Source organism: Chiloscyllium punctatum, chromosome 17 (genome assembly GCF_047496795.1).
Source record: "Chiloscyllium punctatum isolate Juve2018m chromosome 17, sChiPun1.3, whole genome shotgun sequence".
In the NCBI taxonomy this organism is placed as follows: Eukaryota; Metazoa; Chordata; class Chondrichthyes; order Orectolobiformes; family Hemiscylliidae; genus Chiloscyllium; species Chiloscyllium punctatum.
The window spans coordinates 41,731,520-41,745,881 of NC_092755.1; the positions used below are offsets into that span (position 1 = coordinate 41,731,520).

General features: G+C 41.0%; 1 protein-coding gene across 2 annotated transcripts in view; it reads left to right on the forward strand.

Moving 5' to 3' along the window:
* Positions 1–14,362, forward strand: part of LOC140487759 (glutathione hydrolase 1 proenzyme-like) — a 142,556-nt gene that overhangs the window by 54,724 nt on the left and 73,470 nt on the right. For both annotated transcript variants that reach the window (XM_072586992.1, XM_072586991.1), the window contains exons 4-5: positions 771–863; positions 4,328–4,520. In XM_072586992.1, coding sequence (XP_072443093.1) covers positions 771–863; positions 4,328–4,520 — 286 coding nt within the window. The remainder of the gene's footprint in view (positions 1–770; positions 864–4,327; positions 4,521–14,362) is intronic.

Below are 14,362 nucleotides of genomic sequence, written 5' to 3' on the forward strand. Positions count from 1 at the left end.
GAGTTAGCCTGTTCTGTATTAGACCTGAAGAAAGATTCCCATCTTTCCTGGGCCCACAGAGGAAGGAAAATAAACTATCTGTTTCGGCCTAGACACCTTTCTGTAGATTCTGATTCTTTCCAGACTGAAAGGAGAGCCACAACAGCTCCTTCTGCTAGGCCTGAGTCCAACCAGAGAGAAGTTTGTGTATTTAGAAAAGATCTGTGGGCGGCACGGTGGCACAGTAGTTAGCACTGCTGCCTCATAGTGCTAGAGACCCTGGTTCAATTCCCGCCTCAGGCGACTGACTGTGTGGAGTTTGCACATTCTCCCTATGTCTGTGTCGGTTTCCTCCGGGTGCTCTGGTCTCCTCCCACAGTCCATAGATGTGCAGGTTAGGTGAATTGGCCATAGTGTTAGCTGTCGGGGAATGGGTCTGGGTGGGTTGCACTTCGGTTGGTTGGTGTGGACTTGTTGGGCCGAAGGGCCTGTTTCCACAATGTAAGTAATCTAATCTAATCTAATCTAATCTGTGCCAGCCTTGCCATTCATAAAGAAAATCATGGCTGGTGATTTTGTGCAGCTCGACAGTAGGTAAGTAACCTTGGTGATTTTAATTTGTTTTTTACTGGGCACTTAGGGTTAAAGACATCTTCACTGTGTTTTCATGCAGATAGAGAGATGAGACTCAATTTTTTCAAATTGCACACTAACTTTTGCTATGAATGCCGAACACAGATTTTAATCTATAATATAATCTTATGATTTGATACCTTTTTTTTATTTTTCAGGAAAAGTAGAAACAATTAATGCCAGAGAAGTGGCCCCAATTAGTGCATCAAGGGATATGTTTATTAATGAAACAGATGAAGCTTCTCGTAAAGGTAATCATTAGAACAGAAATCAGTACATTCCTGTTGATACTCCTGCTAGTGAATTTAAAAGAAGTAGGTTTCTGATGAAAATGCTCCGGCATTCCAAACACTGGCTGAAATTAGAGGCTTTTTCCCTGTCTACTGAAAGCTCCAGGTGAGCCTTCTGATAAGATTAGATTCCCTACAGTATGGAAACAAGCTCTTCAGCCCAACCAGTCCACACTGACCTGCCAAAGAGTAACCCACCCAGACCCACCCCCCTCTGACTAATGCACCGAACACTACGGGCAATTCAGCATGACCAATTCACCGAACCTGCACATCTTTGGACTGTCGGAGGAAACTGGAGCACCCAGAAGAAACCCACGCAGACACAGGAGCATGTGCAAACTCCACACAGACAGTCACCGAAGGCTGGAATTGAATCTGGGACCCTGGTGCTGTGAGGCAGCTGTGCTAACCACTGAGCCACTGTGTCACCCCACTTTCAAAAACCTGCATTTTCATGTGTTATTGATGTTCATGTCAGCAGCTTATTTAAACATGAGGAATTACTGGGTGATAATCAGCAGTGGCTATCTTATTTAGCCTATTCAAAATCTCAGGCCCTGTGAGTGATTCCTGCATTGGCTAAGATTTGGCTACCCCTGTGTAGACTATGGATCAAAGCAGAGAACTTCTGGTTGATAAGTTTCAGCTCTTGTGAAATAAAGTCAGGATGGGAGCCTCCACCTTTCCTAAAACAAGTTGTATTCCAGTTGAACAATGAACTCTTCAGGTGGAATTTTCCCCTCGGTAAAGGTTGTGGGTGTGAGGGAAAAACACCATTTCTTTGTTGCCAGCTCAGTAATCAAGACCTAAAATTCATGGACAACTTCCCAACGTGTCACTGATTAAGGCCCTTAAATAGTCAATTAACAATCATTTCAGGGCCTCAGCCAGCCACCAACCCAATTATCTGTCTTCACAGCAGGTGGGAAATGTATCTGTTTTCCTGACAGGATCCCAGGTCAGTCTGCCTGCCAGGTTAGAGAAGACCTCCATTTTCCCTAATCTAAGAGACGGTTAGGACATTGGCCTGAAATCAACCCCACTGCCCTTGGTTCTGACTCCTCATAACCCTCTCTCCCACATTGCAATCTCTGGATTATAAAAGCTTGTGCCAGTCCAACTTCTCATGCTGTACAACCTGTGATGCTCTGCAGTTCCTTGCAGCTTCTGAAACATATTGTTCTCTCTGTAAGGTCAGCAGTTCCAGAGAGGATGGGACCTCAGTGACAAGGCACTTGACTGACTAACTCCCTTGCCAGCTCTAAAGTGGCTGATTGGTGCTTGATCAAACAGCCTTCTCACTGTGGGACTGGGGTTTAGTTGCTATTGAAGACACTTTCCCCCACACTAGATGTGATGAAGCTCTCCTTTAACAAGGTTATGTTGTCCTTGTTTTCTTTCTTCAGAGAGGTTGTAAAAGACACAGGTTCCAAAAAGTTTAAGTTGAAGGGTTTCAGGGCCAGTTTGATTTTGGCTAATAGATACTGCCTCTGGCAATAGGCTTTCTAGTTTTTGTAAAAAAAATCTTGTTCAATGAAAGGGGAGCGGCCAGTTCTCCCAGCTCAGCTTATCTTTGATTTGGTTTGGTTTTTAGCAGTAGTGATGTAAAAGCTGCTGGACCCAAAGAAGCAGGTCCATGCTGATCTCTCTCTGAATTTTCTCCTATGTTTGATTTTACCTTTTGTGCCAAGGGGTGTTTATGGGGATTGTTGTAAGTATTGGGCATTGCATCATTAAGTAGGGATAATCTATTGGGTTTTCAGAGAGGTAAAGTTATTCTGTATCCTATTGTCTTTTGTTAATGTTTCATTCTGTAATCTTGTAAAAAATTCTTTTTTGTTTAAAACCAAGTGGTTTGACCAATGGCATCTCTCTTGGAATGTGCAGTTTATACTGGCTTAAAATAAAGATCTCAGCTACCTTCTTGAAATGTTTTGAGGGGTCTGTCCCAGTCCATAATATAAGGGTAAACAGCAATAAATTGAACTCATTATCTCATTGGATGGGTGTTAATAGTTTTTGTGTTTCCTGACATCACTGCTGTGTAAATGTGATTTAACATCGTGGCCACGTCTTATTAATATAGTTACATGCATTCTATCAATGGGTTCAGGAAACAGAAAGCTAGATAAAACATACAAATTAGGAGCAGGAGTAGGCTACTCATCTACTCAGGAGTGGGCCCATTCCACAATTTAATTAGATCACGGCTGATTTGATTACTCAATATTCCTGCCTATCCTAATAGCTTTTCACCCCAGTGCTTACCAATAATCTATTGCCCTTTGACGTAGAGAGTTCCAGAGATTCACATTGATTAAAAAGAAGAAACAAATTTCTCGTCATTGCTGGCTTAACTGGGTGATGACTTATTTCTAGATTCTCCCACAATTCTTTCAAAACCCATCAAGGTTTGCAGGGTTTAACTAAGTTGCTTAACATTCTAAACTCCAGCAGGTACAAGCCTAGCCTATCCAATCTTTTGCCAGGTATTAGCATAGTAAACCTTTTCTGAGCTGCCTGCAAATTATTTACATCTATTATTAAACAAGGAGACCAATACTGCAAACAGTACTCCAAAGTGGTCTCACCAATGCCTGGTACAAATGAAACACAATCTTTTGAATTTAATTTTCCTTGTAGAAAATACTGACACTCTATTGTATTAACCCTTTGTGAACCACACATGAGGACATCCAGATCATTCTGCATCCAGACTTCTGCAGTCTCTCACCTTATCTTGTAGATGGTACACACTTCTGTGACTGATCATCATTAATGGAGAAGTGAATGTTTATGGTAATCGAGTAAGCTGCTTTGTCTTGGTGTCAAGTTTCTTGAGTGTATTTATCCAGGCAAATGGGGAATATTCCATCATAATTCTGACTTGTAGATGGTGAATAGGCACTGAGAGTCAGGAGTTGAGCTAATGTTGCAGGATTCCTAACCTCTGACCTGTTCTTGTAGCCACTATTTTTTTGGCTATTATAAGTCTGTTTCTGGTAAATGGTAACTCCTAGAATATTGACAGTGGGGGACTCAGCAGTGAAAATGCCTTTGAATGTCAAGGGGAAATAATTGTTGGAGATGGTTGTTGCTTGGCACTTGTGTGACCTGAATTTTACTTACCAACTGGTTATCCAGCCTTGATGTTATTCAGGTCATGCTGCAGTATCTGAAGAGTCAAAATGGTGATGAACATTGTTCAAGATTATCTCAATGTATGTTATGAAGCATCAAAAGTTGATGCCAAGGTGAAAGCTCTGGTTTACTTGGAGGATCTTAACAATTGAAAATAATGGAGTTCTTCCTTTGGTCTAATCATTACTCAGTGAGATAAACATGAGCAGACAACTTGAATTGAACTGGAAAGGTTTTCACTTTAAAACATATTTGTTGTTTAATTTTGGACCTACTGACAGGAGGATTGGCCATAGCAGTTCCTGGTGAAATCCGAGGATACCAATTAGCACATCAAAGACATGGACGGTTACCATGGAAACAGTTATTTGAACCAAGCATCAAACTTGCCAAAGAAGGATTCCCCATTCATCGAGCTCTTGCAGATGCCATAGAGGAACGTAAGGAAGACATTGAGAAAGACCAGTCTTTGTGGTAAGATACAGCAATGTGACTCTCGGCTGAGAATAACAACTGTATATTGGGTGTTGAAGGAAATTCTAAATCCAGGCTGCTCACTCTTGAGATTGCCTGTCTGATGAGCACTTTGAGCAACAATTTTTATAACTCAAGAGTTCAATTTTCAAAGAATTACAGAAACAGGCTACAGAGGCTAGCCAGTCGATTGTGTTTATGCTCCACATGTGCATGATTCCACTTTTCAACCATTGGAATTATTGGTTGCTCTCTTTTTCGTATATACTTTCCCTAAATACATCCAAGCAATTTGCCTCAACTACTCTTTGTCAGTTCTCAAGGTAAATAAATTTCTTCTGAATTTCAGATTTGACTTTTTAGTGGCTATCTTTTACTGATGGTCTCCAGCTTTGCTTCTTGCAACTGTAAATACACTGTCTCTACTTACTCTCTCAAACTGTTCAACAGTTTTAATTTCTTTTTTAGGGCATCCCTCAGCTTTTTCTTTTCAAGAGAAAAGAGACCCAGCCTGGTCATCCTATCCTGATAAATATAATACAGTTCTCGTGTCTTAATCATATTTTTTTAAATATTCTCTCCAGTGACATTTTGGGCTTTTTATAATATGGATCCAAAACTAAATATTACACCCCACAGTTAGAATTTAATGGGAGGCATTGGCCCCTACTGAAAATTTGAAAGTCAAGAATGAATCCTGCTCCACTGTTTTGCCTGGTTCAAATAATTAGTTGCCTCATGTTGTGCTTTCTGTTCAAAAGAGGAGAGATGCTGTCTGTTGGAGGGACCATCTATATTCTTCATATAGACTGGGACAGGCAAGTTGTCAAGGGCAGTCTCAAAGATGTGTTTGTAGAAACCTATTTTAGATCTGGTATTATGGAGTGAGACACAGTCAATTAGCAATGTCATAGCAAAAGATCCACTGAAAATCTTGATTACAACATCATTGAATTCCATGTTACATTTGAAAGTGAATTTGAACTCCAATCTCAAATAAGAATAATAACAGAGCCAATTGCATGAATATGAAGGGAGAACTGGATTGACTGGCTACATTGATTAAAAGGTATAGTTATAAATAAATAGTGGAAAAAATGTAAAGAACGATTCAAAATATTTCACTCAAAATCTAAAACTCAGCAAAAATAACCCATTCATGGCTTACTAAAGAAGGAGACATACACCGAACCAGATTATCGGAACTTTTGTAAATAAATCAAAGGAAAAAAGTGGCATTGGCCCCTTGTTAACAGATATAGGAGAAATTGTCATGGGAAAATGAGGAAATGGTAGGAGTACTGAATAAATATATTGTATTTGAATTAATTATGTCAGACACAAGGAGCCTACCAGAAATACGGAGTAAACTAGATGCTAGAAATATTCAGAAAATTAAGCTATAAAACAAAAACTGGAAGTTTTGGCAAAACCTGACAGATGTGGCAGCATCTGGAGAAAGAAACAGAGTTAATGTTTTGGGTGTAGAATGATTTTTGTTCAGATTCTGATTTCTTTGTAAATTTAGGTAATTGAAATCAGCAACAAAACATTATTTGTGAAATTTAAAGAAAAAAATCCAACAAATCTCTTCCACTCAATGGCCTACAGCTAGGGTTAAGAAAGAGATAGGGATATGTTAGCTGCAATTTTCCAAACTTTCAAGATTCAGGAATAGCCCCATCAGATTGGAAGTTGATAGATGTATTGCTTCATTTCGAGAAAGAAACAGTGTTAATGAGAATTTGCGGGTCAGTTAGCCTAACATCAACCATTAGAAAAACATTGGCATCAGTTATTAAGGAAATCTTAACAATGGTTAATGGACAGCAAGCAAAAACTGGATATTAGCAGAATATTTTCAGTTTACAGAAAATATAGGAGCACAAGTAAGCCATTCAGCCCCATGAGTTTGCTCTGTTATTCAATGAGATCATGACTGATCTGAACTCCATGCGCCTGCCTTGCGCCTATATCCCTTGATACCCCTTTCTTAATAAAAAGAACCTTTCTCTGATTTAAATTTAATAATTGAATTTGCATCAACCATAATTCAAGAAAGAGAATTCCAAATCTCCACTACTCTTTGTGTGTAGAAGTGCTTTCTAATGTCTCTCCTGAATGGCCTGGCCCAGTTGTTAGACTGTGCCCCTTGATTCTAGAATCTCCAACCAGTGGAAATAGTTTCTTATCTACCTTGTCTTTCCCTGTTCATGTCCTGAAGACTTCAATTATATTACACTTCTAACTTCTAGAGAAAACAGGCTTAATTTGTTTAATCTCTCCTCATAATGAAATCCATGAATTCCAAGATGATTATTTGTAAACATGCATTGTCTAACTAGGGTTTTGTACAAATGCAGCATAACACCTGCATCTTTATAAACAGCCTTTTAGATATGAAGGCCAGCATTTCAATAGCTTTCTCGACTATTTTCTATTTGTGACATTTTAAAGAGCTATGCACCTGAACCTCCAAATCTAATGGGACATTAACTTTATGCCTTCTAAAATAATACCCCAATCTATCTTTTCTTGGTCCAAATGGATAACCTCACAGTTGTTTATATTAAAATCTAATTATAATAGCTTTGCCCATTCACCTAATCTATTAATATCCAGTTGTGATTTTAGGTTATTTTCAACACTGCCCAACATTCTGCCCAATTTGTGTTGTCAGCAAATTTGGATATTTTACTTTTTATGCCATTATCTAAGTTGTTAAGGATACTGTGAATAATTGAGGTCCCTACATTGATTCCTGCCACTCCACTGATTTCCTATCCATGTCAGTAAATTGCCCTCAATTTTGTGGGCTTTCACCTTAGCCAATAATCCATTGTGTGGGACTTGATCAAAAGTCTTCTGTCAGTTCATATAGACAACATTTATTGACTACCTCTGTCCATCACCTTTAACCCCTCTTCAAAAAGGTATATTAGACATGACCTATCCTTTGTAAAACCATGCTGACTCTCTCTGATTAACTGATAGGTAGGATCAAGGATAACCCCAAGGCCTTTTATGCATATGTGAGAAACATGAGAGTGACGAGAACGAGGGTAGGTCCGATCAAGGACAGTAGTATTGAGTCGGAAGAGATAGGAGAGGTTTGAATGAGTACTTTTCTTCAGTACTTACAAATGAGAGGGACCGTATTGTTGAAGAGGAGAGTATGAAACGGACTGGTAAGCTAGAGGAGATACTTGTTAGGAAGGAAGATGTGTTGGGCATTTTGAAAAACTTGAGGATAGACAAGTCCCCCGGGCCTGACGGGATATATCCTAGGATTATGTGGGAAGCAAGAGAGGAAATTGCAGAGCTGTTGGATATGATCTTTTCGTCTTCACTGTCAACAGGGGTGGTACCAGGGGACTGGAGAGTGGCGAATGTTCAAAAAGGGAATAGGGGAATTACAGGCCAGTTAGTCTTTCTTTGGTGGTAGGCAAAGTAATGGAAAGGGTACTGAGGGATAGGATTTATGAGTATCTGGAAAGACACTGCTTGATTAGGGACAGCCAGCACGGATTTGTGAGGGGTAGGTCTTGCCTTACAAGTCTTATTGAATTCTTTGAGGAGGTGACCAAGCATGTGGATGAGGGTAGAGCAGTGGATGTAGTGTACATGGATTTTAGTAAGGCATTTGATAAGGTTCCCCATGGTGGACTTATGCAGAAAGTCAGGAGGCATGGTATATTGGGAAATTTGGCCAGTTGGATAGAGAAGTCAGAGAGTGGTGGTAGATGGTAAATATTCAGCCTGGAGCCCAGTTACAAGTGGAGTTCTGCAGGGATCAGTTCTAGGTCCTCTGCTGTTTGTAATTTTTATTAATGACTTGGAAGAGGGAGTCGAAGGGTGGGTCAGTAAATTTGCAGATGATACGAAGATTGGTGGAGTTGTGGATAGTGAGGAGGGCTGTTGTCAGTTGCAAAGAGACTTAGATATGATGCAGAGCTGGGCTGAGGAGTGGAAGATGGAGTTCAACCCTGTCAAGTGTGAGGTTGTCCATTTTGGAAGGACAAATAAGAATGCAGAATACAGGGTTAACGGTAGGGTTCTTAGTAAGGTGGCGGAGCAGAGGGATCTTGGGGTCTATGTTCATAGATCTTTGAATATTGCCACTCAGGTGGATAGAGCTTGTAAGAAGGCCTATGGTGTATTAGCGTTCATTAGCAGATAGATTGAATTCAAGAGTCGTGAGGTGATGTTGCAGCTGTACAGGACCTTGATTAGGCCACATTTGGAGTGCTGTGTGCAGTTCTGGTCGCCTCACTTTAGGAAAGATGTGGAAGCTTTGGAGAGGGTGCAGAGGAGATTTACCAGAATGTTGGCTGGAATGGAGAATAGGTCATACGAGGATAGGTTGAGAGTGCTAGGCCTTTTCTCATTGGAATGGCGAAGGATGAGGGGTGACTTGATAGAGGTTTATAGGATGATCAGGGGAATAGATAGAGTAGACAGTCAGAGACTTTTTCCCCGGGTACAACAGAGTGTTACAAGGGGACATAAATTTAAGATGAAGGGTGGAAGGTATAGGGGGGTTTCAGGGGTAGGTTGTTTACCCAGAGAGTGGTGGGGGCATGGAATGCGCTGCCTGTGGGAGTGGCAGAGTCAGAACCATTGGTGACCTTTAAGCGGCAATTGGATAGGTACATGGATAGGTGCTTAAGCTTGGACAAATGTTCGGCACAACATAGTGGGCCGAAGGGCCTGTTCTGTGCTGTATTGTTCTATGTTCTATGAAAGTTTTTGAGATGATCAGTTACCCTAGTCCTTGATTACAGACTCCAACAATTTCCCCACCTCAGGTGTCCAGCTAGTTAGCCTGCAATTCCCTACTATCCCAAGTTTCCAATTTACAGGTACAACTCCTGAATCCAGGGAACTCTGAAAGGTTATGATGAGCATATTGGCAATATACTCTTCTACCTCCTTTAACACCCATGGATGGAAACCACCAGGTCCGAGTGATTTGTCACTTGTCAGTTCCAATATTTTCCACATTATTGATGATTTGCTTAAGCGAATTTTATTCAGAACTTGTCCCTGATCCTTTCTTAATTTCTTTGGGAGTTGTAGCAAGTCATCTTCCATGAGCAGATTAGACCAAGGAGAGCCAATGGATGTTATCCACATGGATTTCAAGAATGCCACAAAGGAGGTGCCGCACAGGAGGCCGCTGAGTAAGATAGGGCCCGTGGTGTTAGGGGCAAGGTACTAGCATGGATAGAAGATTGGCTGCCTGGCAGAAAGCAGAGGGTGGGGATAAAAATGTCTTTCTCAGGATGGCAGCTGGTGACAGGTGGTGTTCCACAAAAGTCAGTGTTGGGACCACAACATTTCAAGTTATACATTAATGATCTAGATGAAGGAACTGAGGGCATTCTGGTTATGTCTGCAGATAATACAAAGATAGGTGGAGGGACAGATACTATCCGGGAGGCAGGGATGCTGCAGAAGGATTTGGACAGGTTAGGTGAGTGGGCAAAGAAGTGGCAGATGGTGTACAATGGGGAAAGTGTGATGTCATGCACTTTGATAAGAAGAATAGAAGCATGGACTATTTTCTAGATGGTGAGAAAACTCAGAAATCTGAACTGGAAAGGGACTTGGCAGTTCTAGTCCAGGATACACTCAAAGTACACTTGCAGGTTGAATCAGTAGTTAGGAAGACAAATGCAATGTTTGCAGGGCAGTGGCACAGTGGCTCAGTGGTTAGCACTGCTGCCTCACAGTGCCAGGGTCCCACGTTCAATTCCAGCCTTGGGTGACTGTCTGTGTGGAGTTCGCACATTCTCCCCGTGTCTGTGTTGGTTTCCTCTGGGCTCCGTTTTTCTCCCACAGCACAAAAGATGTGCAGGTAGGGAATCTAAACTAAAAGCAGGGATATGCTTACAAGGCTCTGGTCAGGCTATATTTAGAGTATTGTGGGCAGTGTTGGATCCCATATCTCAGGATGGATGTATTGGCCCTGGAGCAGGTTCAGGGGATGTTCACGAGAATGGTCCCAGGAATGAAAAGCTTAATATATGAGGAACCTTTGAGGACTCTGGGACTATATCCGATGGAGTTCAGAAGGATGAGGGGGGAATCTAATTGAAACATACAAAATACTGAATGGCCTGGACAGTGTGGATGCTGGGAAGATGGTTCCATTGGTAGGAGAGACTGGGATCTGAGCCCTTAGAGTAAAGGGAAGACCTTTAGAATGGAGATAAGGAGAAACTTGTTCAGCCAGAGAATGGTGAATGTATGGAATTCACTGTCACATAAAGATATTGAGGCCAGGTAATTGAGTATATTTAAGATGGGGATAGATAAATTTTTGATTGTCCAGGGGATCAAGGGTTATGGGGGGAAAGCAGGAGAATGGGGTTGAGAAACTTATCAGTTATGATTGAATGGCAAAGCAGACTTGATGGGCTGAATGGCCTAATATCTGCTGTGAATACTAAAACAAAACAATTGTTCAACATGTCTGCCATTTCCTCAGTGTCATTGACAATACCCCCACTCTTAGTTCTGTTGGTGCACCAACAGAACTCTGAACTAGTGGCTTTTTCTTTATGTAACTATGACATGTTTTTAATGCTACTTGCAAGTTTTAAGTTGGCGCAGTACGACTAGTGGAGGGTCACAAGGATCAATGATGGGCCCTGACTTACTAACAAACTATATGAATGACTCAGGTAAAGAGACAGAGTTTGACAGAGTTTACAGAGTATCTTAGTTTGCTGACGATACTAGGTGGAAGCTAGGTAGAAAAGAGTCTGTGGGTAAGACATAGGCTGCAAAGAGATATAGTTAGAATAAATGGGTCGACAACAAGATGGCCAATTGAGTTTAATGTTGGTAAGTGTGAAGATTTTCACTTTGGTTGTAAGATGACCAAAACATAATTGTTTTTGAAAGGATTGAAACCTCTAAATCTTGTTCTCACAGATCTGATGAAGGGTCGCTGGACTCAAGATGCTAACTCTGCCCCTCTCTACAGATGCTTCTAGACCTGCTGAGTTTCTCCAGCACTTTGTGTTTCAGATTTTCAACATCTCCAGTTCTTTGTTTATGTTTTATTGTAAATGTTGATGCTCAGCGTGACTTGAATAGACTTTCGAGGAATATAGTAAGTTAGCATGCAGATACAGCAATCAGATAGGAAGGCAAATGGCAAATGGCCTTTATAGCATAGGATTTGTAGTACAGTAATAATCAAATCTTTGTTCAGTTCTTGAACTGGGGAGATGATAGTGGGTCCCTCAGCCATTGCAACTTCAGAAACATGATGCACATGAACCAGCAGCTGAAAGTGCTCAAGCTCCATGCCAGGAGGAAAAAAATAAACAAAAACTTACAACAACATTTAAGGAGATCACATCTGGAATATTTTGGTTCCAAATTTAAGAAAGAATATATTTTATTGGAGGCAGTACAGCGAACAATCATTAAATTGGGGCTTGTATGAGAACATTGTCCAATAAATGAGGGAATGATTCAATTATTCACTGGTGTTGAGAAACAATCAAGACAATTATGTTTAAACACACAAGATTCTGAAGGGACCTCATTCACCCAGACAGCACTTCACTTGCTGCAAAGCAGCAGCAACATACAACCTTACTCATCACCATACTCCTGGAGTTGTCAGAGGCCCATCAAAAACCAATGCCATGGTTCACTGATGCCACCCTAGAAGCTATCCTGCAGGCTGTCAATGAGAGAAGTGCTTTTCCCTAGAAATGGCAACAAGCAGTCATCTTGATGATGAAGGCAGCCTGGTAGTGGCCACAGATGTCAGTGCACTTGGTTTACTCAACAGACCCTGATTTCAATATCCCAAAACGTTTGTATGATTTGCTGCATTCTGCTATGGTAGGTATCATTGCCTATTCATTCTCATATAGGTGTAAGTTAGCATTGTAAGTTTGCCATTCTACATGATTGTCACACAAAAGAATGGATGCCTGCCATCTCCATCAGACATCTTGTGTGCTCAATATCTGCCACTCTTAGAACCCCAACACGCCATTCAGCCCAACAAGACTATACCTACCATCCGTAGAACATCCAATCCAGATCCATTCCCTTACCCTATCCCTGTAACTGTGCATTTCCCATGGCTAACACAATTAATCTGTGCATTAGTGCATTAGACAGAGGGAAGTGGGTCTGGGTGGGTTACTCTTCTGAGGGTCGGTGTGGACTGGTTGGGCCGAAGGGCCTGTTTCCACACTGTAGGGAATCTAATCTATCCCTGAATACTATGGGCAATTTAGCATGGCCAATACACCTAACCTGTACATCCTTGGACTGTGAGAGGAGACTGGAGCACCCATCAGAAACCCACATAGACACAGAAACAATTTGCAAACTCCACACAGATAGTTGCCCAAGAGTGGAATTGAATCTGGATCTCTGGTGCTGTGAGGCAGCAGTGCTAACCACCATGTTGTCCATGCCTCACTGCAGCTACCACTACAGTGGTACTGCCTCACATGATTGCCAGGATTCAAATTTGGGACATCAAAGGAGACACAACACACAGCAATTCATGCACCTTTCATCACCATTTAAAGAACATAGATATCTGATAGCTCTTCAACAAAGATTTGCATGTGACAAGGACATAACCGCAAAAAATTGTTTCAGGATGAGCACCTCACTTGTGCATCAATGCTAACCCTTTGATAACATCTTTTAATCAGAACCATTTAACTTCTAAGCTCTCTACACGGTATTTTCTTAACAGGAATAAACATGGACAATCACAGCTCTGGGGATTGATACCTCTATTTTTATCAACCAACACAATGTACTATATACCCATGGTATAGTCTCAATGCTTTTGGGAACAGTCGTCTTCTGAGAAAGAGGACATTGAGGGGGAGTAACCTGTCTTTCTACATGACAGAGCAAAGCTGCATTGGATGCTACAAGCCAGACAGAATCTCATTGATACTCATTTTCATACAAGCCTGTTCGGTGTAGCGGAAAATCATCATTACTAAAATAACCTTTGTTCATAATACTGAAACCTGATTGGCTTTGTTTGTATTCACATTTGCTTCCTGTAACTAAAAGTTCACATTTATCTTTGTTTTTGTCTGATCACTTCACTATATGTGATGTTCCCCTGTTGGATAATGACAAGATGCAGGTCTTCAGTGGGCATTGGGGATGGACTATAAAGAACTTAGATGTTTAGATGGCATGTATCTACATGTAAGTGAAATATATGTATTTGTGTTTTGACAAGATCCAGGTGAGTGAATGATTTTGTATGTGCAAAGGAATGTCAGCCATGCAGTTGTGTGCTGGACTCAGCGTAGCTTAGTGGTTACTGTGCCACCATTGCCAGTGAGAAGCAATGTCAGATTGTCACGCTTGTCTAAATACACAATGACCTTACAGCACAAGGAATGGTGATGTTTTAGCAGATATCAGCTGAGTAGAGAGTGGTTGTGGCAATGGCACGTGGTAAGATGGGCCAAAATCAGATATGCGATTTGGGGCATTAGGGCATTGTTGGTAATTAATGAAGTCAGTTTGGCAAATATGGCAGGAAAGCAATGAATAACCCTCCAAAAGAATAAACACAGCTCAGGTTTAATCATAAAACATAAGATTCAGCCTGTTATATCATCCTCACTACTCGTTTTCCCACTATTTTGTGTATCTGCAAATGCGGTGATAGTACTTTCATTTCCCTCATCTAAGTCATCAGTTTTAATTGTAAATAATTGCTGCCTGTGCACCGATCCCAGTGTACTTTGCTAGTTACCATCTGAAAATGACCCCTATATCCTAATTCACTATTTTCTATTAGTTATCCAATCTTCTCTCGA